Genomic DNA, 25878 nt, shown 5'->3' with positions numbered 1-25878 from the left:
ATTTTTGAATCTACATTCAAAATAGATATCGGTCTATATGATGCACGATCAATAGGATCTTTATTTTTAAGAATTAAAGAAATAGAAGCTCCATAAAATGATTGTGGTAATTTACCTAATCTGATTGCTTCTTTAAATATTCTAGACAACCAAGGAGGGGAATAGAGGAAAAAGGCTTAAAAAATTCCACTGTAAAACTATCAGGACCAGGTGCTTTGCCGGAATTCATTGAAGAAATAACAGCTGTTATTTCTTCATCTGTAATAAGAGTTTCTAATGTTAAACATTCTTTGGGTGATAATTTCGGAAAGTTCAATTTCCTTAAGTCATGCATGATGTTAGGATCATGAGGAAAATCAGAATGGTATAAAGAGGTATAAAAACCTTGAAAAGTTTTGTTTATCTCGTCATGATCAACTGTCAAAGTATCATCATGTTTACGGATCTTGATAATTTGACGCTTAACCAAAGTAATTTTCAATTGATTAGCTAATAATTTACCCGATTTATCACTATGAATGTAAAATTCACTTCTACTTTTCATTAATTAATTTTCAATCGAGGATGTTAATAATAAACTGTGTTTCATTTGAAGTTCAACTCTCTGTTTATAAAGCTCCTTACTAGGAGCAATAGAATATTTCTTATCAATTTCTTTAATTTTGTCAACCAACAGAAGTATTTCATTCTTAATATTTTTTTTCAAACCAACGGAATAAGAAATAACCTGTCCACAGATATAAGCTTTAAAAGCATCCCATGCTGTCCTGTTGGAAATTTCTTCCGTAATACTAGTTGGGGGGAAAAAAGAGATCAATCTGTTCTTTCATAAGTTTAACAAAATCTGGGTCTTGAAGCAAATTAGAATTAAATTGCCATTGTCTAATAGTAGAAGAAGTATCCATTAACTTGATAGAAAGTTTCATTGGAGCATGACCCAGCGCACTGGGTCCAATGTTGTTTGTAATATATATTAGTGATCTGGATGATGGGGTGGTAAATTGGATTAGTAAGTATGCAGATGATACTAAGATAGGTGGTGTTGTGGATGATGAGGTAGGTTTTCAAAACTTGCAGACAGATTTAGGACAGTTAGAAGAGTGGGCTGAAAGATGGCAGATGGAGTTTAATGCTGAAAAATGTGAGATGCTACATTTTGGTAGAACTAATCAAAATAGGACATACATGGTAAATGGTAGGACATTAAAGAATGCTGTAGAACAGAGTGATCTAGGAATAATGGTGCATAGTTCCCTGAAGATGGAATCTCATGTGGATAGGGTAGTGAGGAATGCTTTTGGTTTGCTGGCCTTTATTAATCAGAGCATTGAGTATAGGAGATGGAATGTAATGTTGAATTTGTATAAGGCATTGGTAAGGCCAAATCTGGAGTATTGCGTACAGTTCTGGTCACGGAATTATAGGAAAGATGTCAATAAAATTGAAAGAGTACAGAGGAGGTTTACTAAAATGTTGCCTGGGTTTCACCTCCTAAGTTACAGAGAAATGTTGAACAAGTTAGGTCTTTATTCTTTGGAGCATAGAAGGTTGAGGGGGGACTTGATAGAGGTGTTTAAAATTATGAGGGGGATTGATAGAGTTGACGTGGTTAGACTTTTCCCATTGAGAGTGGGGAAGATTCAAACAAGGGGACATGGGTTGAGAGTTAGAGGACAAAAGTTTAGGGGTAACATGAGGGGGAACATCTTTACTCAGAGAGTGGTAGCTGTGTGGAATGTGCTTCCAGCAGAAGTGGATGAGGCAGGTTTGATGTTGTCGTTTAAAGTTAAATTGGATAGATATATGGACAGGAAAGGAATGGAGGGTTATGGGCTGAGTGCAGGTCGGTGGGACTAGGATAGGGTAAGAGTTCGGCACGGACTAGAAGGGCGGAGGTGGTCTGTTTCTGTGCTGCAATTGTTATATGGTTATATGATCCGAAATGGCAATAATGTCATAATTGCAATCAATTACAGATGAAATTAAATAAGAGTCAATAAAAAAGTAGTCAATTCAAGAATAAGAATGATAAACATGTGAGAAGAATGAAAACTCTTTATCCTTAGGGTGTTGAAATCTCCAAATTTCTGAAATTCCAGAGTCAATCATAAAAGAGTTAATAAGAGTAGCCACCTTATTTGGTAAAGCCGGACTAGATATGGATCTATCCATTATGGGATTTAAACAGCAATTAAAATCACCCTCCATTATCAACATATACTTGTTTAAGTTAGGGAAGGAAGTGAATAAGTGCTTAAAAAATTCAGGATAATCCACATTTGGAGCATAAACGTTAACCATAGCAACTTTTTTAAATTAAAAAGTAACCCAGTAATTAACAAAAATCTACCACTATGATCTGAAATCATATCTTGATGAGTAAATGTTACTGAGGGATCTATAAAAATTGAAACTCTTTTCACTTTGCCTTGGGAGTTCGAGTGGTACTTTTGTTTTTTCCAAAATCTAAAGAAACTTTGATTATCCTCTTTCCTCACATGAGTTTCTTGTGCAAAAATAATGTGAGCATTCAGTCTTTGGAATACTTTAAAAATCTTTTTTTGTTTTATTGGATGGTTTAAACCATTTGTATTCCAAGAGATAAAATTAATAATGTGAGCCATTACTTAATGTTAACCCTTTGGTATATAAAGAGTTAACCATAATGTAAACTCATGAGATCGGAAGAGGAATAAATATTAAGAGCGGGAGCAGAACCGGAAATCACGACACTGCAGACATCTTTGTAGTACTAAATCAACCCAGTAGAAAAAATTAATAAGAAAGAAAAAAAGAACCCCCCCCCACCCTCCACCCCTGAAATCCCCAAGCTAAGCCAGAGAAGGCTAGAGTAAGAACTAATACTAAATCTAACCCCATTTCTCCAGAAGGTAACTCCAAAAATATATGTTAAAAAGAACCCCCCCCCCTGAAATCCAATAAAAAAAATTAAACTGTACTATAATAATCTACATATTATGATTTCTAAAATGAATGAGAAAAAAAAGTAAGTGCCGATACATATGATTAATCGATTAGAAACATAAATAATTAGAAATGGCACTTCAAAAAAGAGAGGAATTATGGGAAGAAGAAACTTAAGAAAATGGCGTAGACAGAAAGAACAAAGGAACTTATGAGAAAAGGGAAACAGACCGCCATTTTAATTATACAAAGCCAAAAATAAAGAAAATGTTCCTCCATACAGTCAAAATTTACCATCAAGTCATTGATGACAATGTCCGAAATCAAATAATTAAAAATTAATGAATTAAAGAAAAGTAAAATCATCTGCGGGGAAAATAAACTTTAATTGAGTTATGAAAAATACCTACACTACTAACCAAAGACGAAAATCTTGAGCTTATAAAAGACCTTCTTCATACAATAATCGAAGGCTTTTTTTAAAAAAAAGCACCTGAAAAACAGAGCCGATGCTGAGCGCAAAACATTAATTAAAGCATGGTATCCGTAGCAGATGAGTAGTGCTCATCCAAAAAACTTCGAGCCACACTTGTGGAATGGAAGACACGATGAGATCAGTCCGAAAGAGAAATTCTTAAACGTGCAGGACACAATTAGGCCGGTCTGAGATTTTTTTGGTAGCATTCCGACGTCAAAGGTTTAAAAGCCAGCCGTGCCTTCATCACTTCAGGACTGTAGTTCCTTGACCAAATGGAATTGATGTTGTCGATATTTAATCATGCCTTGCTGGCGGGCAATACGGATAAGATGTTCTTTAACGCTAACGTAATGGAACCGGAGAATAACTGGCCTCGGTCTAGATTCAGAGGATACCGGTTTTGGATGCAATGTGCGGTGGGTGCGGTCGAGCAATGGAGGATCATTGGGGAATACAGAACCAAACACATCCTTTAAAAATTGAGAAAAGAATATTGAAGGGTCTCCTTCCTCGACATCCTCGGGGAGACCAATTATACGTAAGTTCTGTCTTCTAGATCAGTTTTCAAGATCAATAATCTTGGATTTAAAATGTTCCAGTTGTTTAGTGGTCAAAGATAAATTCTGCTCCAATTTCTCGATTTTTAAATCTCTCTTCTGAGATTCAGCATCTAATTCAATAATCTTACTTCGATGTTGTTTAACTTCACAATCAAGCGATTTCAGAGAGTCCGTGATTGACTTTTTCTTTAAAACTTTTATGATGTTGTTCAAATTTCTCAGTTAAACTTTGACGTTGTTCTTCAAATTTTTCATCTAAAAGCTTCTTCATAATCTCATAAGATAGCTCCGTTTGCTTAGGATCACCTTTTCTTTTTCCTCCGTTCCCGTCGGAATCCTTCCCATCTTTTGTTTCACGCACTTTGGATCTTGTACTTATTTTTTTGCTCATTTCTTCAGATTTCACAGTTACAGTTCAAGGAAAGATCAGTAGTATAGAATAAATCTTCTAGTGTAGGCAAAAATTAGTTAAGTAAGGGAGATCATTAGTTAAAAGAAAAAGTAACAGGATTGGAGCGAAGCCAAAGACAACTTCACTCCATGAGCGCTCCCTGGAGAATCCTCTGGTCAGGAAAGTTGACAGTGAAAATGCAGTAAGATGCGGTTCCAATAGTTTATATTTTATTGAAGTTGCAACACCTTTTCACTACTGGGCATTGTAATGTCTTTGGTAATCTTGCGCATTATTAAAGCATCATAGTTTTTAGTGATGGCAACAGAAACAGCAGAGTTGTCACAGTGACAACAGGTGTTTTATTTTGGCTTCATTAGATGAATGATGATCATGTTATCATAACTTCAAGATTCTGAAAGCATTGAACTTTAATATCTTTATCTGCAGCTATGTAGTCATACACAGTAATGTACTAGAAAGGGCATTGTACCAAATTGAACTTTAGAAGCATTGTGACTGTTTTCCTCAAACAGATGCTGGAAATTTTGAGCAACACACGAAATGCTGGATGACCTGAGCGAGTCAAGGAGCATCTGTGGAATAAGCAGGCGATGTTTCAGGCTGAGACACTTCATCAGGACTGACAGCCTGAAACATTGCCCGTTTATTCTCCTCTATGGATATTGCCTGACTTGCTAAGTTCCTTAAGCATTTTGTGTGTCACTGCTTGTCTATTCACTTCCTGCGACCATAATGTCCATGTAGAAGCTCCCAAAAGTCATGTTACGAACCATCAGGTCAGCTGCTTTATATTTTTAGTCAATGTTTTAAAAAAAAATTGAAAATCTCATGCATGTTCACTTAACTTTCGGATAAGGCTTTGTGCGAAGGAGAACGCCTAATAACTTGGTCATCTGAACACCACACAAATAGCTCAGAGTCAACACTTTCATTTTGTGTTGAAATGGGAGCAACAAACAATCTGGAGCAACTCAGTGGATCAGGCAGTACCGATGGTGGGTGGGGATGATAGGTGGCAAGGAATTGTCAATGTTTTGGGTTGAGAGCCTGCATCAGGACTGGGACTGAGAAGGAAGATGGTCAGTATAAAGAAAAAGAATGGTGAGACAGGATACCAAGGTGATTGGTGTTCTGAGGAGAAGTGACAGATGATGGATAGGATGTGTCATGGTGGGGGGTTAGGAGTGTGGAGTTGGGAGACAGTTGTAGGTGGGGGTAGACAGAGATGAAAGTAAAAGGGGTAGATGGAGGAAATTGGGAGGTGGGGGAGGGGAGGGTGAAGGTTGGAGAGAAGGTGATTGGAATACAAAGGAGGTATGCAGGTTAAGCAGGTTATAACGTGAACTATAGGTGGATGGCTAAAAGGTGGTGAGGGGGCCTGTTAAGAGAGGGAGGAGGATGTGAACAGGAGAAGCTGGTGTGGAAACCGTATGGGTTGTGGGTGACTAGAACCAAGAGGTGGACTGGTTTTGGGAGAACTGGAGGTGGGTGGATAATGGGAGAACTGGAGGTGGGTGGATAATGGGAGGACTGGAGGGTCAGGAAAGTTGCCTAAATTAGAAAACATTCATGCCATTAGGATACAGACCATCTTCAATTCATTATCTTTTGAGTGACTATGTGACAACCTGATAGGGCAACACTTCTCTTTTGCATTATGTAGAAACCCTTCTATTACAGGTGTCCCCCACTTTTCGAACGTTCGCTTTAGGAAACCTCACTGTTACGAAAGACCTACATTAGTACAAGCAACACACATCAAAGTTGCTGGTGAACGCAGCGGGCCAGGCAGCATCTCTAGGAAGAGGTACAGTCGACGTTTCGGGCCGAGACCCTTCGTCAGGACTAACTGAAGGAAGAGCTAGTAAGAGATTTGAGAGGGGGAGGGGGAGATCCAAAATGATAGGAGAAGACAAGAGGGGGAGGGATGGAGCCAAGAGCTGGACAGGTGATTGGCAAAAGGGATATGAGAGGATCATGGGACAGGAGGCCTAGGGAGAAGGAAAAGGGGTGGGGTGGAAAACCCAGAGGATGAGCAAGGGGTATAGTCAGAGGGACAGAGGGAGAAAAAGGATTCTGATATGCCTATCCACAACCCCATTCTGATATGTCTATCCACGGCCTCCTCTACTGTAAAGATGAAGCCACACTCAGGTGGGAGGAACAACACCTTATATTCCGTCTGGGTAGCCTCCAACCTGATGGCATGAACATTGACTTCTCTAACTTCCGCTAATGCCCCACCTCCCCCTCGTACCCCATCCGTTATTTATTTATATACACACATTCCTTCTCTCTCTCTCCTTTTTCTCCCTCTGTGCCTCTGACTATACCCCTTGCCCATCCTCTGGGTTTCCCCTCCCTCCTCCTTTTCCTTCTCCCTGGGCCTCCTGTCCCATCAGCCCGAAAAGTCGACTGTACGTCTTCCTGGAGATGCTATCTGGCCTGCTGCGTTCACCAGAAACTTTGATATGTGTTGCTTGAATTTCCAGTATCTGCAGAATTCCACGTGCCTACATTAGTACCCTGTTTTCGCTAACAGAAGGTATTTTCACTGTTACGAAAAAAATCAGCGCGCGATAAAAGGCAGTGCGCGCCCCGAGCAGCTGCTCTCCCCCGGATTCGTAACGGCATTGCTTTAACACGTGCCTGTGAACAGCCGTTTGCAAGATGAGTTCTGAGGTATTGGAAAAGCCTGAAAGAGCTTGTAAGGGTGTTATACTTAGCGTAAAACTAGACATAATCAAGCGTTTTGATCGTGGTGAACGAAGTAAGGACTAAGTGAGTTTGGCTTGTGGAAGCTGATGAAGATGATGTTGAAGAGGTTTTGGCATCCCATGACCAAGAACTGATAGGTGAAGAGCTGATGCAATTGGAAGAGGAAAGGATAACATTCAAAACCGAATGTAGTAGCGAAATGAACGTAAAGCAACTGCGTGAGATTTTCACTGCAATGATAAAGTACGACTTTAATTTTGAAAGCGTACGTAGGTTTAGGGGATGTTTGCAGGATGGTTTGAGTGCTTACAAAGAGCTGTATGATAGAAAAATGCGCGAGGCCCAGCAGTCAAGCAAGCCTTCCACATCAGCCACAGCAGACGACGAACCTCGACCTTCGACATTGAGGTGGGCAGTCATAGGAGAAGATGAGCCGCCTGCTCTAATGGAAACAGACGACGATGAGATGACACCCCAGTGTCCCACCACCCCAACCCCCGGGCCATGGAGAGATACCGATTCACGGAGAATGCAGCGGTAGCCGGGAGGCACACAGCACATCTTTAAGAAAAAAGCCGAAATAAACAAGCTAATTAATTATGTATCGGGCAGCACCTAATTAATTAGCTTGTTTATTTCGGCTTTTTTCTTAAAGATGTGCTGTGTGCCTTCCGGCTACCGCTGGACCCCTGCGTGCTTCGCGGCAATGTATCAGTCGGCAGCCTGGAGGGTGAGGGCCACTGCACCACCCAACCTGTGATGACTCAGTCTAACACACCATCATCAGTGTGCTCTGCGCTGTCTTCCCAATTCAGGTTAGTGATACTACACTGTACATACATTATTTCTACTTTATATAGGCTGTGTATTTTTATGTGTTATTTGGTATGATTTGGCAGCTTCATAGTTTAAAGCTTACTGGACAGTGCTTGCACCGTGTTTTTGCCAACAGCACTTGCGTGAGATTTTCTGCCGACGGCGCTTACGTGAGATTTTTGCTACAGAGAACAGTGCCGGCAATGATTGTGGAAAAGTATTTCTACTTTATATAGGCTGTGTATTTATCATATTCCTGCTTTTACTTTGTTACTGTTATTTTAGGTTTTATGTGTTATTTGGCATGATTTGGTAGGTTATTTTTGGGTCTGCGAACGCTCACAAAATTTTCCCAAATAAATAAATGGTAATTGCTTCTTTGCTTTACAACATTTCAGCTTACGAACTGTTTCATAGGAACGCTCTACCTTCGGGTGGCAGGGGAACCTCTACTGAGTAGAATTATTGACATGGTTTTTAAAAAAAAAATCAACAACTGTTTATCTTTATTCATGTAGTAGACTCGAGCAAGTAAAGTGATTCTTTCCAGTTTGTGCAACAACTGCACAAGATTTGATAAACTGCATAAATGAATTGTTAATAATAAACTATAATTGTTACACTTTGAAACTTTAAGCAGATTTGGCCTTAAGAAAATAAGGTTCTATTCTGGGGAAAATGTCTTCTATCTAACCATGTTTTGTTATTATGGATCTGTGTACTCAAAAAAAGTATAATATTTAATCTTAAAAATGTATAATTTTGTAGTTAAAGTTCATACAAGGGTTGAAATGAAGTAACTCAGTTTGTTTTGTTTTTGTTGTTTCAGGCAGAACATGCTGCCAAGTGCAGTGCTTCTGGGATAGCTGTCATCTCGCCGTTCTTTTTCAAGCCTCAAAGTGCAGGTTGTTTATTTGTTATTATTCCACACAATCGCAATATTAAATGTAGCTACCTTGTGCAGCTTGTACGATATAAAGTAGATCCATGTAAAATTAGTTTCTTTGCACAATGGACCCACAATGATATAATTGAAATAGCACTTTATAAATATTTTATTTGTAAAAATCTAATTGAATCATATAATTTGAATGCATCCACATTATTTTTGGAGTGAGGGAAAAACTGTAAAGAATACGAATCTGGTTTCGTAATTAAATGAGCCTCTTCATTTCTTTCCACCTCCTACTTGTCTAAAGGGAAAATTTTCCTGCTGCACATACCTGAACTCAATGAATTCCCCAACATTTCACCTCGGTGCCCTTGAGAATCAAGGCTTTTGAGTATCATGGCCAGCAGCCGACCCTTTTTGGTGTCATGTGATTGCATGTTTATTCTTCTCATGGGACATGGAAATTGCTGATGAGGTAGCATTTAACTTTTCTCCTGATAATACTTGAGGGATGTGATGAACCATTGCAAACTTAATGAAGTTTGAGACTATATAGCAACCATTGCAAACTTAATGAAGTTTGAGACTATATATGTATATATAGTCCCAGAATTTTTACTCCATTACGTTGAAAAATACCTAATTGTCTTAAAATTAGGATTTTCCTGTTGGGGGGAGGAGTCATCTTCATCCATATTGTGGCATCCGGCTGTGGTAATCGATTTGGTGAGAAGTTTGCAGTTTCTGCTTTTCCTGTACACTTGTCACCATGACTGTTTTGGTATTGGAGTTTGCAATTCTTGGAGTTCTGCTGGCAAATTTTGAGTTCATTTGGTTGGCTACTGGACATCTTCAGTGATACTGGGAGGAGACAGGTGGATCAACTCTTAATATTTCTGGTTCAAGGTGATTGCAGATGGTTCAGCTGTGTTTATTGTATTTGGTTACTGGTCTTGCTATCGTTGAGCACAAGGGCTGTTCTTCCGTGTTTGTCCACCATCACTCAGTTGTATGTTGGGCTACAACAACTGTTAATTTTGAGATTAAGAAGTTCTATTAGTGGTCGGTTTCCTGTGCTGCTTACTTTGCATTTTCTGCATATCAGTTTGGTAAAAACAATATCACAGTTCTGTATATACCTGGTGCTACTCTTGGCACTGATTATGCTTGTGAAACTGGGTAAATCTCTTGGCTTGATGGCAATGATACAGTGAGATAAGGTTGAGAAATTATTTCTGCAGCACACAAAATGCTAGAAGTCAGGCAGTATCTGTGGGAAAGAATAAATGGTCATTGTTTCGGGCTGAGATCCTTAATTGGGACTGGAAAGGAAGGGGGAACATTCCAGAATAAAAAGGGAGAGGAGAAGGTGTGCAAGATGGGTGACAGGTGAAGTCATATGGTTGGGGGTGGGGGGGGATGAAGTAAGAAACTGGGAGGTGATGGGTGTAAAAAGCTGGTGAAAGAATCTGGTGGGAGAGGAGAGTGGACTATGGGAGAAAGAGCAGGAAGAGCACTGGGGAAGGTGATTGGCAGGTGAAGAGATAACAGGAGAGCCTGAGTGGAAATGGAAGATGGGGGAGGGGTGATCTTACTGGAAGTAGTAGAAATTGATGTTCATACCATCAGGTTGGAGGCGACCCAGACAGAAAAGTGTTGCTTCTCCAACCTGAGAGTGGCATTATCGTGGCAGAAGAGGCCATGAATCAATATGTGAGAATGGGCTGGATTTGAAATGGTTAACCAGCGGGAAATAGCCACCAGATATCTGATGCTCCCGATGCAGCCTCTTCATTGGTGTATCCAGTGCTCCCGAGGCAGCCTAAAAGGAGGTGGTTTGCTGTTCTTTGACCCACAACCATCAACTGGTTGATCTCCGGCACTTCATTAGAATGAAAAGTCACTGCAGTCCTAATTGGAATTGCTCCCTACATGGTTGCCATGTGCAAACACCAATTCCCAGGTAAGTACTTGCACCCGTTGTTCTTGGTATGGCAGCTCATTGTCTGGTGGCAACATAATCCAGCAGGTGGGCAGCTTATTCAGACAGGGCTGGTCCAATTCAATTAGTGCAGACCTGTCTTGTAAATATTGCTCATTGAGTCCAGCTATATCACTGTTACTGAGTACTTATTCAATGGAATTGCTGGGTTTCAGTGTTGATATCGCATCATTTGACTGTCTCAAGAAGTGAAATGGATTCTCTATCGTTTCATGTAGTGACTGAAATCCTGTATGAAGAATCAGATTAAATGAAACCTTCCATTTAGCTAATATTTGCTAATCTGGGGAGACTTGTATTCAGTGGCTTGCCCTCACGCTGTTTCCCAATTTCTGTTATAATTTCTCATTTGATATCCCATGCTGTCTTGCTTTGCTTTTTGCTTTACCCCTCAGAATATTCCCGCTTGCTGCCTTTACTATTTTGTTCTCTTATTTTGTTTCCAGATAATTTTAGGATTTGAGTTTGTCATGTTGCGTGGTGGTATTGGAACAGATCTTCACATTATTAGCTGAGGCTTCTGGATGCGAGTGAATTAGTTTAATTACTACTGTTAAACCTGATTATGACAAGGAACTTGGGACAAACTCTACTGTTTTTTTTTGTCATCAGTATAATGGTGCTAGGTGAACAGAGCTTGGTGCAAGTTAGCATGCAGGAAGAAGTGTTTTGAATAAACTCTGGTTTGCCCGGAGGACTGGTCAGGCCAGCCTGGAACGCAGTGGGCTGGTAAGAGTTAACAAAAGTAGTAAGGAAAATGATGACAGTTGGTGAGCTGAGAGTGGATGTGAGTGATTTTATTTACATTTAAATGGGCAGTCTTATTACTTGGATGTGAGATCTGAATCAAGAGTAATAGGACACTATTAAAGAGATTTGCGAGGGCTACTGAAGTGACTTTAAACTGGAATGGTTGGGAGGTGGGAATCAAATTAAAGAGACTAGGAGAGAGGAGGTTAGTTCACAACAGGGGGATGGGAACAAGTGCAGAGAGACAGAGGGGTGTAAAATGAGGGTAGAAGCAAAAAGTAGTAAGGTGAAAAGTAAAAGTGGCAGGCTGGCAAATCCAGGGCAAAAATCAAAAAGGGCCACTTTTCAACGTAATTGTATAAGGGCTAAGAGTGTTGTAAAAACAAGCCTGAAGGCTTTTTGTGTCAATGCAAGGAGCATTCGTAACAAGGTGGATGAATTAAAAGTGCAGATTGTTATTAATGAATATGATATAGTTGGGATCACAGAGACATGGCTCCAGGGTGACCAAGGATGGGAGCTCAACATTCAGGGATATTCATTATTCAGGAGGGATAGACATGAAAGAAAAGGAAGTGATGTAGCATTGCTGGTTAGAGAGGAGATTAACGCAATAGAAAGGAAGGACATTAGCCAGGAGGATGTGGGATCGATATGGGTAGAGCTGCATAACACTAAGGGGCAGAAAATGCTGGTGGGAGTTGTGTACAGGCCACCTAACAGTAGTAGTGAGGTTGGGGATGGCGTTAAACAGGAAATTAGAAATGCGTGCAATAAAGGAACAGCAGTTATAATGGGTGACTTCAGTCTACATAAAGATTGGGTGAACCAAATTGGTAAGGGTGCTGAGGAAGAGGATTTCTTGGAATGTATGCGGGATGGTTTTTTGAACTAACATGCCGAGGAACCAACTAGAGAGCAGACTATTCTAGTCTGGGTATTGAGCAATGAGGAAGGGTTAATTAGCAATCTTGTCGTGAGAGGCCCCTTGGGTAAGAGTGACCATAATATGGTGGAGTTCTTCATTAAGATGGAGAGTGACATAGTTAATTCAGAAACAAAGGTTCTGAACTTAAAGAAGGGTAACTTTGAAGGTATGAGATGTGAATTAGCTAAGATAGACTGGCAAATGGTACTTAAAGAGTTGACGGTGGATATGCAATGGCAAGCATTTAAAGGTTGCATGGATGAACTACAACAATTGTTCATCCCAGTTTGGCAAAAGAATAAATCAGGTAGTGCACCCGTGGCTGACAAGGGAAATTAGGGATAGTATCAATTCCAAAGAAGAAGCATACAAATTAGCCAGAAAAAGTGGCTCACCTGAGGGCTGGGAGAAATTCAGAGTCCAGCAGAGGAGGACAAAGGGCTTAATTAGGAAAGGGAATAAAGATTATGAGAGAAAACTGGCAGGGAACATAAAAACTGACTGTAAAAGCTTTTATAGATATGTGAAAAGAAAAAGGTTGGTTAAGGTCCCCTACAGACAGAAACAGGTGAATTGATTATGGGGAACAAGGACATGGCAGACCAATTGAATAACTACTTTAGTTCTGTCTTCACTAAGGAGGACATAAATAATCTTCTGGAAATATTAGGGACAGAGGGTCCAGTGAGATGGAGGAACTGAGGGAAATACATGTTAGTAGGGAAGTGGTGTTAGGTAAATTGAAGGGATTAAAGGCAGATAAATCCCCAGGGCCAGATAGTCTGCATCCCAGAGTGCTTAAGGAAGTAGCCCAAGAAATAGTGGATGCATTAGTGATAATTTTTCAAAACTCTTTAGATTCTGGACTAGTTCCTGAGGATTGGAGGGTGGCTAATGTAACCCCGCTTTTTAAAAAAATGAGGGAGAGAGAAACCGAGGAATTATAGACCGGTTAGCCTAACATCGGTGGTGGGAAAAATGCTAGAGTCAGTTATCAAAGATGTGATAACAGCACATTTGGAAAGCGGTGAAATCATCGGACAAAGTCAGTATGGATTTGTGAAAGGGAAATCATGTCTGACGAATCTCATAGAATTTTTTGAGGATGTAACTAGTAGAGTGGATAGGGGAGAACCAGTGGATGTGGTATATTTGGATTTTCAAAAGGCTTTTGACAAGGTCCCACACAGGAGATTAGTGTGCAAACTTAAAGCACATGGTATTGGGGGTAAGGTATTGATGTGAATAGGGAATTGGTTGGCAGACAGGAAGCAAAGAGTGGGAATAAACGGGACCTTTTCAGAATGGCAGGCAGTGACTAGTGGGGTACCGCAAGGCTCAGTGCTGGGACCACAGTTGTTTACAATATATATTAATGACTTAGATGAGGGAATTAAATGCAGCATCTCCAAGTTTGCGGATGACACGAAGCTGGGCGGCAGTGTTAGCTGTGAGGAGGATGCTAAGAGGATGCAGGGTGACTTGGATAGGTTAGGTGAGTGGGCAAATTCATGGCAGATGCAATTTAATGTGGATAAATGTGAGATTATCCACTTTGATGGCAAAAACAGGAAAACAGATTATTATCTGAATGGTGGCCAATTAGGAAAAGGGGAGGTGTAACGAGACCTGGGTGTCATTGTACACCAGTCATTGAAAGTGGGCGTGCAGGTACAGTAGGCGGTGAAAAAAGCGAATGGTATGCTTGCATTCATAGCAAGAGGATTCGAGTACAGGAGCAGGGAGGTATTACTGCAGTTGTACAAGGTCTTGGTGAGACCACACCTGGAGTATTGTGTGCAGTTTTGGTCCCCTAATCTGAGGAAAGATATTCTTGCCATAGAGGGAGTACAAAGAAGGTTCACCAGATTGATTCCTGGGATGGCAGGACTTTCATATGATGAGAGACTGGATCGACTAGGCTTATACTCGTTGGAATTTAGAAGATTGAAGGGGGAATCTTGTTGAAACGTATAAAATCCTAAAGGGATCAGACAGGCTAGATGCAGGAAGATTGTTCCCGATGTTGGGGAAGTCCAGAACGAGGGATCACAGTTTGAGGATAAAGGGGAAGCCTTTTAGGAATGAGATGAGGAAAAACTTCTTCACACAGAGAGTGATGAATCTGTGGAATTCTCTGCCACAGGAAACAGTTGAGGCCAGTTCATTGGCTATATTTAAGAGGGAGTTAGATATGGCCCTTGTGGCTTAAGGGATCAGGGGGTATAGAGGGAAGGCTGGTACAGGGTTCTGAGTTGGATGATCAGCCATGATCATACTGAATGGCGGTGCAGGCTCAAAGGGCTGAATGGGCTACTCCTGCACCTATTTTCTATGTTTCTAATTCTGTGTGGTGTGGTTCAATTGCAGAAGCTGAGCAAGGGGTGGAGCCCGTTGCAAGGGAAGCAATCTGCTAACTGGGATAGAAGATGCTGATGTTAATCTTCCCAATATTTACCAGTGGGGGAAACTTCTCCATTATATTGAACAGTAATGGTGATAAATTAGTGGTAATGAACTGGAATTGACTTTCTTCAGTACAGAACAGGAAATATATGCTCTGAAATTCATGAGGATCAGTATAAAAGAAAGGGTTAAGGATGGATCCTTGGGTACTGAAATGTTGGCTTTTCACAAAGGATGGGAAGCTTTTTGCAGTAGCTCTGGTTACAAATTGAGGAGAGTAAAAATGGAACTGGCAAATGTGGTCACATGCAACTAGAGTTGTACAGGTATTGAGAGAGAGAGAGTGGTATTGGCAGTTGTGTCAAAGGTTGTAGGCATTAGGAATACTAATGAAATATAGGTTATATTCATTGTAATGACAAAGGGTGTCAAAGGTAGTTTTGGTCAGTGATATTTTTGTATTGGTCAAGATTAACCTGAATACAGGGACTCTGAAGAGGAGTTCAAGTACATGGATTTGTAAAGTCATATGTTGAAATGTTTAGGGAAAAGGAAGGGAGGTTTGGAAAGGGGCTTGCAAAGGCAGAAGTCTGAAGGATTTTGAGGACAGATGATGAAGGTTATGATCCTGAGGATGAAATCAGCTAAAATGCAGACCACAGAGGGAGGTTGGGTGGTCAGTGGTTCATTGGAAACTGGATTGGGAAATCAGCAGGTGAATTTGCAAGATGGATTTGCAAAGGGCGTTGGAGAAGATGGGAGTGAAGCTAAAGATGGAAATTTTAGATGAGGATTACCTGGAATTTTTTCCCAATACCAGTTTGAAAAGATCAGGGTGTCTGAGCTGCACCCAAGAGATGGGCTGATTCAGCTTGCTTCTCCATGGCATTTACTGGGCTCTGTGCTGAACTGAGGCAGTGGCCTGCTCCTGAGTCTGCTGCACTTGTGCCTGCCTTAATGTTTGTGGACTCACTTTTGGATGCTTCACATCTGAATGCTATTTCCTTGTTTTTATTGATTGCACAATGGCTTTATTTTCTCTCTGCACATTGGGTGTTTGACGGTCCTTTGTTTTAATGGGTTCTATTGGGTTGCTTTGTTTTGTGGCTGCCTGTAGGAGACTAATCTCAAGGTTGTATAAAGTATATATACTTGGATAATTGTACTTTGAGCTTAGATCTTAACATTTTGGGAATGCCAGAACTGAATTTTCAAGAGTGGCTGAAAACCAATTTTGAAGAAATTATCTTGGCCATTGTTTTAATATCACTGAAAATTTCTAGTAATGGTATTAAAATAATTATCCAAATGACTTTCTGCAAGTAACTAGATTTCTCACACGTAGCTTGAGGGGAAAGATCTTTTTTTTGTTCTAAGAAACACCAATTAACCACATTCTTGAAAATTTCAGCCTTTCTGAAATGACTTTATTCCTAACATTTGCACTTAATATGGATGTGAATTTTAAAACAATTTTATAAAATTTCCCACTCTGTTTTTTCCTGATGTCTTTTGCCACAGCAAGGAGTTCTATCAGTAATTTTACCATGAGCAACAATAGGGAATTTACCAATAATAAAGAAATTATTATATTTTAACATTACAGAACATTTTACAGTGAAATGCAATGGCTTACAATGTTCTCATCAGGAATAAAGCTGGTAAACACATTTGTTATTTCAGATGCTTTGGTGGAGTATCTGAAGAAAGTGGCATCATCTGCTCCTGGTGTTCCTTTCTATTATTACCATCTTCCTGAAATGACTGGAGTATCTTGTAAGTATTGAACTGTACAGCTGGAATTCACAACTGTCATGGTAATTAAAATCCAATAGAGCTTTTTTTCCTTGCAGTCAATGTTGTGGATCTGCTAGATGGGATTGAAAGAAAGATTCCAACCTTCCAGGGGTTGAAGTTCACCAGCAGTGACTTGTTGGATTTTGGTCAGTGTGTTAACAATTACAAGGATAAGTTTGACTTTCTGTTTGGAAAGGATGAGGTATGGAAGTTTTAATTGATTATTAATTACATTTCATTTATGTTGCATTAGTCTTTTATTGGAATAATAATATGGCATTTGTGTGTAATGGAAAGAAAGAGAATGAGCCTGAAGGCACACAACGATTCAGTAATGGCTTCTTCTCCTCTGCTGTCCTATTGCTAAATGGACACTGAACTCATGAACACTACCTCACTTTTTTAATATATTATTTCTGTTTTTTTCACTATTTTTAATCTATTCAATATATATCATTATCATCATCGTCATCAGGTGCCATGCCCAGTTTGAGTTTTGACTGCCATGGCCCACACTCTCCTGTTTCGGATCAAGTGGATCAATTCATTGGCATTCATTTCCAGTTCTCTGGCTGCTGTCTCCATCATCATTAGTCTTTATCTTCCTCTTGCTTTCTTCCCTTCAATCTTTCCCATAATTACCGTGCATTCTAACTCCTCTTTCCTAATCACATGTCTAATGAAATTGCATTGCCTTTTCATGATCACATACATCATTTCTCTTTTTGTGTTTGCTCTGTTCATAACATCCTCGTTAGATATTCCTTGCATCCTCCTCAAAAACCACGTTTCTGCTGCTACAATTCGTTTCCTCATGTTACTAGATATTGTCCAACATTCTGAACCATATAACAAAACTGGTTAAACGTAACATTTCAGTACCCTGAGGCAGGTTGTCATGCCTAGTTTAGAATTGGTCAGTATACTCTTCATTCTCGTAACGGTGCCTTTTGCCATCCCTATTCTTCTTTTGATGTCCATGTCGCACCTGCCATCTGATGTCACCCAGCTTCCTAAGTAGCAAAAGTTCTGTACTTGTTTTATGTCTTCCCTGTTTATTCTCAGCCTGCAGATAGGATTCTCCTTCTTTCTGGATATCACCATACATTCAATATTCTATATATGTACAATATATATACTGTAATTGATTTACTTAGTTATTTTATTGTTATTTTTCTTCTATAGTGTGTATTGCATTGAACTGCTGCTGCTAAATTAACAAATTTCACGACGCATGCCGGTGATAATAAACCTAATTCTGATTCGGAGAAGTGTTTTTGGGAGGGTGGGGTGGAGAGGGGGCATCCATATCCTTCCTAAGATATCCTTCTGGTTTAAGATGGTGCTACCGAGCACGTGCAACAGCTCACTGGCAGTTCAAAAGGCAAGAAATTTGACTAAACATTACTAATAACGCCTTTTCTAAAATAAATTGTGATTGAATTCTCTCTGCAAACAATGAAGAGGCAAGCGAAGGCAAAGGATGAACCATGCTGATACGGTGCAGAATAAACGCAGATGGAGTGAGTCATTTGGAGAGAAGCTGAGGCTGTTGAGTTTTGATGCCCATACAACTGACCTGGGTGCAAGATTGGATCTGGGCACTGAGCCAACTTGGAGAAATCAAGAGCAGCTTCGGACCGGGTGGAGAAATCTGTGCCTGGAGCAAGTTGCTAGGTGGTGTGGTCTAGGCCCAGAGCCTTTTGCTGCAATAGTGTTCAGGTCGTAGTGCGAGGTACAATATGTTGTTTGGCCCATTTAAGCATTGGCCCAGATGGACTGGAAAGACAGGGTGTCAGGATCGGAGGTGAGGGCCAATCTTGCTCGCTCTCCCATGATGCTTGCTCACTCCATGGCACTGAGGCTATGAAGACTGCTCCGGCTGCTGTTAGCTGTACCTGCTAATATGATGAACTGATATCGAGGCTTTGGGCCTACTCTCGATTACTCCTGTGTTCGGATCTAAGGACTCATTTTGGTTCAGAATGTTGTTCCTCACTTCTATTGTTTACATGATTTTTTCCCCTTTTCTCTGCGCATGGGATATTGTTTATTTTAAACTGGGTTATTACAGGTTTCAGGTTCCCTGCTTTGTGACTGCTTGGAAGCAAACAAATCTCAAGAGAGTGTTACTTGTACATTTTTTGATAATAAAATGTACTTTGAAACTTTTAATAAAAATTCAGAGAAAAGAATGAATGCCAAATCAATGTTTCACAAAGAATACTTCAAGTCAACTTGTAATTTGAAGGATGCATTTATTTTCTTGCAAAGAGTTTCTTTAAATGTTGTTAGTGTTGTTCCTTTCTGCACCTTGTGGCACTTCGGGTGGCAATCTTGCAGTTCCTTTAGTATTTTTGTCTGTTTATTTATTTATTTATTTATTTGGCGGCACAGTTGCTAGCTTGATGCTCAACCCAGCACAGTAATATTACTTTATTTATTGAAAGTGCATTCAAGAGCTTTCCATCAGATTAGCATCGTTGGTTTAAAAGACAATGGAAGGTGAACCCCAGCAGATAGGAAAAGGCATTCTCTTTGCCTGAGCAAATCCAAGTCGTAAGTACTCGACCATACCAGGAGGAAGAAGAAAACCATTCCAGTTTGCTACAGCTCTCCTTGAGTTGTACACTTTAAGTAAATGTGTCTGTCTTTCATTTGTTATCGGTTTTTTGAACATCTCATTCCTTGGGTATTTTTTTGATTTCTGCACAGTTTTAAAATTTAGTCACTCAAGGACTAGTGAAATAACAAATTAGTACAGGACATTAATTAAACCCTAGATTTAACAATAGTCTGTGTTTTAATGCTTTGGTAAAGGAAAACATAGCCAATTATGAGTAAATTTGTGTTTTCTAAACTTATTTACTTTTTTTATTTATTGAGATACAATGTGGAAAAGGCCCAGCATCCCCTGATTTAACCCTAGCCAAATCATGGGACAATTTACAATGACAAATTAACCTACTAACCAGTGTGTCTTTGGATTGTAGGAGGAAACCAGAGGAACCCTATGCAGTCCCAAGCTCCTTACTGGCAGCAGTGGGAATTGAACCTTCACTGTCAAGCGTTCTGTTAATCACTATGCTTCTGTGCTTCCTTGCTTGTTTCTTTCCATAATGTTTTTATTTCTAAATGTATTTGCAAGATGAAATAACTTGCCTTGAGTCTTCATCAAATCTCTTTAATCATTGTGCAGAACGAGAGTGAGCAAGCTTTTTAGTGTTAACTTTTATATAGGACCTTTAGTCCTATAAATCAGGTCAGATATACAAGTGCAATAGGTTTGACATTTCTCCATTCCCTTCTAGCAATTTGGAAACCTTTGATAGTTTAAAATTTTTTTATATAACCAGAAGTTTTGTTCTCCAGATACTCTTGTCTGCAATAGTATTGGGAGCAACTGGAGCTGTTGGCAGGTAACCTTTGATTTTCATCAAATTTGTATGAATATTTTCAAAGTGATAATAATGAAGTTGCTTGATTACAATCATCAATAGGGCATTAGTTTTTGGTGACTGGGTAAGTTCACCTTTTGTTGTGAGGTTCTGGGAATTGTGCCATTATTTTCAGCTATTGCATCCCACCTGCATCCACAAGCCACAAGTCAGGAATTTACTTTTGTCATTATGCATTTGGTGTGTTATGCCTTTAATATATTTTAGCATGTCCTCTTTCATCCCAATATCTGGATCTGTACACCTGTTTATGTGCCTCTTCTTGAAGGAAGGAATAAATGTTATCTTTCATAAGATGAGTAATCCATTTTGAATCTTTAAGGTAATGTAGTGCTAGTGATGTTACACTGCGGTAATTTGGTTGGTGAGGTTATGCGAGATTGTGTTCAAGGTAGGGAACATTGCTAATATGTTGCAGAACAAGGAATTTATTGAGGTGGTTTAGCTGTTGGTACTTTTAATCTCCACTTTTTGTTCGTTTATCACTAATTGCCCTTTTTACATTTTTATAGCCTTGGGGTTCCTTTTACTTGCCCTTTTGGGGGCAGGACTTGCGACCGGCAAATCCTACTTGCATTAACTACATCTTGAACTACTGGGGAAGACTGTCATGTTTTTAGCTTGTGCTACTCATTTGTTTGTTGGGAGCTCACTTTAATTATGTTGATTTAACTACACTCCCTCTCTACAGTAGCTTCCCTGTAAACATGAATGCTCTTTACAAACAAAATCAAAACATTGTACAGATTAACATAACTAGATTTGTTAGTTTAGTACTGAGGCTGTGATTACTGTTCATTGGTAAAAGCACATTTTTTAAACAACATATAGAACATGATCCTTTTCTATGGCAATTTTAAAATTGGTTATTGTCATAAGTAATGGTTACTTTTTTTTTGTTTATGTTTCTGTGGTTGGGTCTCTTGCTGCCCACTGACAATCAAGTACCAACTTAGTTTGGGTAATTCTCCCAGTGGCAGTTTGCAAAAACAAGCAAGAGTTTCTTAGTGTTAAGTTCCTAAATGTTCTGATGGCTCTTTGGGTTGTAGGAGAGTGTCCTGAGATGGTTAGGATGTTCACAATCCATTAAATGAAATTTTGAAAGGAAAATTACTGACTACAACTTGATTGTCACACCCTTAAAGTTGAGCAGAACTAAATAAGACCTCCAAAACAATACTTTGGAGACATTAAAAATCATTTCTAAAATTGCTGTTTAAAATGAAACATTTTGTAAACATTTTTGCTTTTAAATGTGAATAAAATATTTCATTTTATAGGCTAATTGTTTAAAATGAAAAGATAGGAATATTTTAAAATTGCTTTCCTCAACTGGCGGATCTACTTCATTTAGTTCAAGTTGCAGAAGAGTACAAAACAGCTTTTTCTCCCCCATTTACTTCATGTTCAATCTCTCGCACAGTCTCCTTCCTTACCTCTCTCAAATACATGCAAACCAACAATAACTGAGGAAGTGTTTGTATGTTTTTGTGTTATGTTACCAATATATCCTGATGAGCACAGGTTATGTCACTGTGTCACATTGTACCCTTAAATGTGTCTCAGCATTATTCATAAACCAGTAAATTTCAAAAGGTTTCAAAGGCACATTTAATGTCAGAAATGTATACAATATGTATCCTGAAATGCTTTTTCTTCTCTTAAAAATATTGCCAATTTCCATTTGAAGTACTTACTGAAGTAAAACCTGCAATTGTTGCCTGTGTATCCGGCTTTCACTTGGTTATTTTTTTGAGGAGGAAAAAAAATTTCATTCATTTATTCCCTCGAAGGTGGTGCCTTTGGTTATGAGCTATTACTTTTTGTTGTTTTTCATTATTAGCATTTGGGTTTAAGGTTTCGGGAAACTTAATAAATTCTTTAGTAGAAAACCAATAAGGAAACAAAGCCTACAGATGTTTTTAAAATGTTGTTTATTGAATAATTAACAAAATTTAAAACCTAAACTTTTCAGTGTTTCTAATTCTAATGTGACATTTTCCTTTAGCACATACAATTACATTGGGAAGTTGTATAACCAAATGCTGATGGATATTGAGAGAGGAGACTACAAATTAGCTGGAGAGCGGCAGGTAAATTAAATCTCATTAACATTTTACTTTTACTAGCACAAAAAGAGTACCCTTTTATATTCTTTCCATTAGTATTGCATTTTCTAGCATTCATGAAAAAGCAGAAAACTCGCACTGGGAAGATAAAGATGCTTTGTATCAGTTTCAAATGTGAGATGTATACAAATGACTTGAATCCCTGCTTGGATGTTATTTAGGTTATTGCTGCTGACAGGTCAATACACAATAGCAATTGATTTGGATTATGTTTTGTAGTTGCATCTCAAGTATTCTAGTCTAAAAGCCCTGTATTTAATAACCCTTTAATTTTCTAATAATTGGTATATCCTTTTGAGTTGCTTCTTTGTAATTTCCACCTTTAAAATAAATGTCTTCAAATTCCCATTCTTCAACCTTTCAATCTCCATTTTTCTGCACTTGTTTGTTTTTCCTGTGGTATTTTCATATTCTATGGGATCAATACTACAGAAAAGCAAGCTGCAAAGGAACTGTAGAAGAGTGATAGTAGCCATTGTTCTCACTTGTGATTGTTATCTAAGATTTTTGCAGAATTTTGGTTTGCAAATTGCTGATTAGCATTATTTCTAACTGTAATCAAATATTCTGCCAAAATTGGGATCATGCACAAGGTACAATCATTTATTGCATTTTGTACTCCTTTGGAAAATGCTTTATAAGACACTTAGACTGATGCTGTAACTCCAAGAATGAAATTAGAATGAGATTACACTTAAATAAGTCCGTAAGATATAGGAACAGAATAGGCAATTTGGCCCATCGAGTCTACTCCACCATTTCATCCCAATTTCCTTTTTCTCCCCATATCCCTTCATGCCCTGACTAAACAAGAATCTATCAGCATCTGCCTAAAATGTACCCAAAGACTTGACCACCACAGCCACCTATGGCAACAAATTCCTCAGGTTCATCATTCTGGCTAAAGAAATTCCTCATCTCTGTTCTAAAAGGACACCCCTCTGCCATCATAGGAAACATCCTCTCATATCCAGTCTGTTGAGGCCTTTCAACACTCGGTAGATTTCAGTGAGGTCACGCTCATTCTTCTGAACACCAGTGAGGAGAGGTCATCTGAGGAGTGTTTGTTTGCTCTAGGTGAGATTTTCAATCCAGGAATCATTTTTATGAATGAATAGTCTCCAATGTCAACACATCCTTCTTTGGATGAGGAGACCAAAACTGCTCACAACACTCCATGTAAGTCCTCAGTGCTTTATAAAGTGTCAACATTACATCTTGCTTTTGTATTCTAGTCCTCTGAAATGAATGCTAATGTTGCATTTGCCTTTCTCACCACAGCCTCAAACTGCAAATTAACCTTTAGGGAATCGTGTACAAGGATTCTCAAGTCCTTTTTGCACCTCAGTTTTTGTATTTTCTCTCCGTTTAGAAAATAGTCTACACTTTCACTTTCTATCACCAACATGCATGACCATACACTTCCCAACACTGTAATCCATCTGCCACTTCTTTGCCCATTCTCCTCATCCAAGTCTCTCTACTTCCTCAAAACTACTTGTCCTCCTACCTATCTTCGTATCATCCACAAACTTGACCACAAAGTCATCAATTCTGTCATCAAATCATTGACAAATAAAGTAAAAAGAAGTGGTCCCAACACTGACTTCTGCCAATCAGCCAATGTTCTATCCAAGCTGGTATCTTTCCCGTAATGCCATGGTCTCAACTTGTTAAGTAGCCTCATGTGTGGCCCCTTGTCAAAGGCTTTCTGAAAACCTAAGTACACAAGACCTACTGATTCTCCTTTGTCTATCCTACTTGTTATTTCTTCAAAGAATTCCAATGGATTTGTCAGGCAAGATTTTGCCATTAGGGAAACCATGCTGACTCTGGTTTATTTTATCATATGGCTCAAAGTATCTTGACAACTCATCCTTGATAATCGACTCCAACATCTTCCCAACAACTGAGGTTAGACTAACCTGCCTATAGTGTCCTTTCTTCTCCCTCTTCCCTTCTTAAAAAGTGAAGTGACATTTGCAATTTTCCACTCCTCCAGAACCATGCCAGGATTAATTGATTCTTGAAAGGTCATTACTGATGCCTTCTATCTCTTCAGCCACCTCTTTCAGAATCCTGGGGTGTATACCATCTGGTCCAGGTGATTTATCCACCTTCAGATCTTTGTTTCCCAAGAATCTTCTCTCGAGTAATGGGAATTTCACACACTTCTTCCCCCGGCACACTCTAACTTCTGGCATACTGCTAGTGTCTTCCACAGTGAAGACCGATGCAAAATAATTATTCAGTTAGTCCACCATTTCCTTGCCCCCCCCTCCCCCATTACTACCTCTCCAGTATCATTTTTGAGCTGTCCAATACCTACACTCGCCTCTTTCTTGCTGTGAAATTTAAAAGCTTCAGGCTTTTTTTCTATTGAAGGTTTCATGATATTAAAGGAACTCTTTTAGTAGGAGGGAAAATCTATTTCCATCAAGAGTCCAGGACAAGAGGGACTAGTTTGAAAATAATAAATAATGAAATACAGACCTTCTGTGTGATATAAAAGCAGAAAATTCTGGAAATGGGGCAAGCAGTGTCTGTGGAGACTAAAACAGAATTAATATATATTCAGCAGATGCTGCCTGATTTCCATAAATGTTTATTTTTCTTTCAGATTCTAGCATAATCATAGCTTTGTTTCTGGTCAACTTCCATACAACAGTTTAGTCTGCCAGTCTAGTCAATAGGGATGTCACTTTAATGGGAATCTTTATGGCAGATGATATCAGTTGGCTTTGACTTGGCTAGAAATTTCATTTGTCCAAAAAATCCATGGCTTTTGTGTGTTGGTGAAAGTTGTCTGCCGGAGGTAGAAATTAAGGTTCTCTTTTGAATATTGAGATGGTATCTCTGGGTTTGACAATAGCTGCCATGCAATAGCAGGTGGGAGCTTTGGAGCTGTTTCCTCTGATGGTAATTTATGATAAAGCAATTGTGAATCTTAAATCTGTAACTGATTTTTGCTCTTTTAATATATTTAAAACTAGAGTAGTTAAGGGATGTAAGTAAAAGAATGATTTAACTGAAATCAGAATGGGATTCTTTCACAAAGTGGCAGCAGCTCTGAATTTATTGTCTAACAAGCAAGGATGTTTAAATCTGAAGAGAAACTAATGATTTAATTTCTATTAAATAGAATATTTGTGTGTCTTTTAAAAATGTTGCTGGGAATGGGATACCTGCTTATTTTCAGCTTCCTTTCCTGTCACATATATGCATTTAGGACTGCATAATTGGGCACTTTTCTTTGAACTGTTTTCTTTTGCAGGCTGTAGTTCAGGAATTCATTGGTTATGTGAACAAACTTGGTGAGTGGTTTGACACATTCAAGATTCTCTCTGGTATAAACATACTGTTTGAAGTCAGTATTTAATGACATGTGAGTTCTCGTGCTTAACTGTTCCAAGATGTACTCCTGGTTTGCATTTTGATTGTATGCACTACAGTGCTGGAGACTCTTTCCCTGTTACAAAACTAAGGTTTGATCCATGACTGATCTGCTCGCTGCTGTGATGAATATTTTAGAAAAGCAAAATTGTCTTTGAATACTCTCTCTTGATCACTATGCTATAATTCTTTTTGTTAATGTGTGAGTGCA

The 25878-nt window shown here is 39.1% G+C and overlaps 1 protein-coding gene across 6 annotated transcripts in view; it reads left to right on the top strand.

Annotated features, from left to right (window-relative positions):
• npl (N-acetylneuraminate pyruvate lyase (dihydrodipicolinate synthase)) overlaps positions 1-25878 on the top strand; it is a 53443-nt gene that overhangs the window by 21436 nt on the left and 6129 nt on the right. For 5 of the 6 annotated variants that reach the window (XM_072273985.1, XM_072273986.1, XM_072273987.1 and 2 more), the window contains exons 6-11: positions 8742-8817; positions 16574-16666; positions 16744-16889; positions 20060-20106; positions 22154-22238; positions 25549-25588. In XM_072273985.1, the coding sequence (XP_072130086.1) occupies positions 8742-8817; positions 16574-16666; positions 16744-16889; positions 20060-20106; positions 22154-22238; positions 25549-25588 (487 nt within the window). The remainder of the gene's footprint in view (positions 1-8741; positions 8818-16573; positions 16667-16743; positions 16890-20059; positions 20107-22153; positions 22239-25548; positions 25589-25878) is intronic. The other variant, XM_072273989.1, reaches the window with a different exon arrangement.

The sequence above is a fragment of the Mobula birostris genome, chromosome 12, assembly GCF_030028105.1.
Source record: "Mobula birostris isolate sMobBir1 chromosome 12, sMobBir1.hap1, whole genome shotgun sequence".
In the NCBI taxonomy this organism is placed as follows: Eukaryota; Metazoa; Chordata; class Chondrichthyes; order Myliobatiformes; family Myliobatidae; genus Mobula; species Mobula birostris.
Note: the sequence above shows the minus strand (reverse complement) of the source record. Positions and strands in the feature narration are given on the sequence as shown.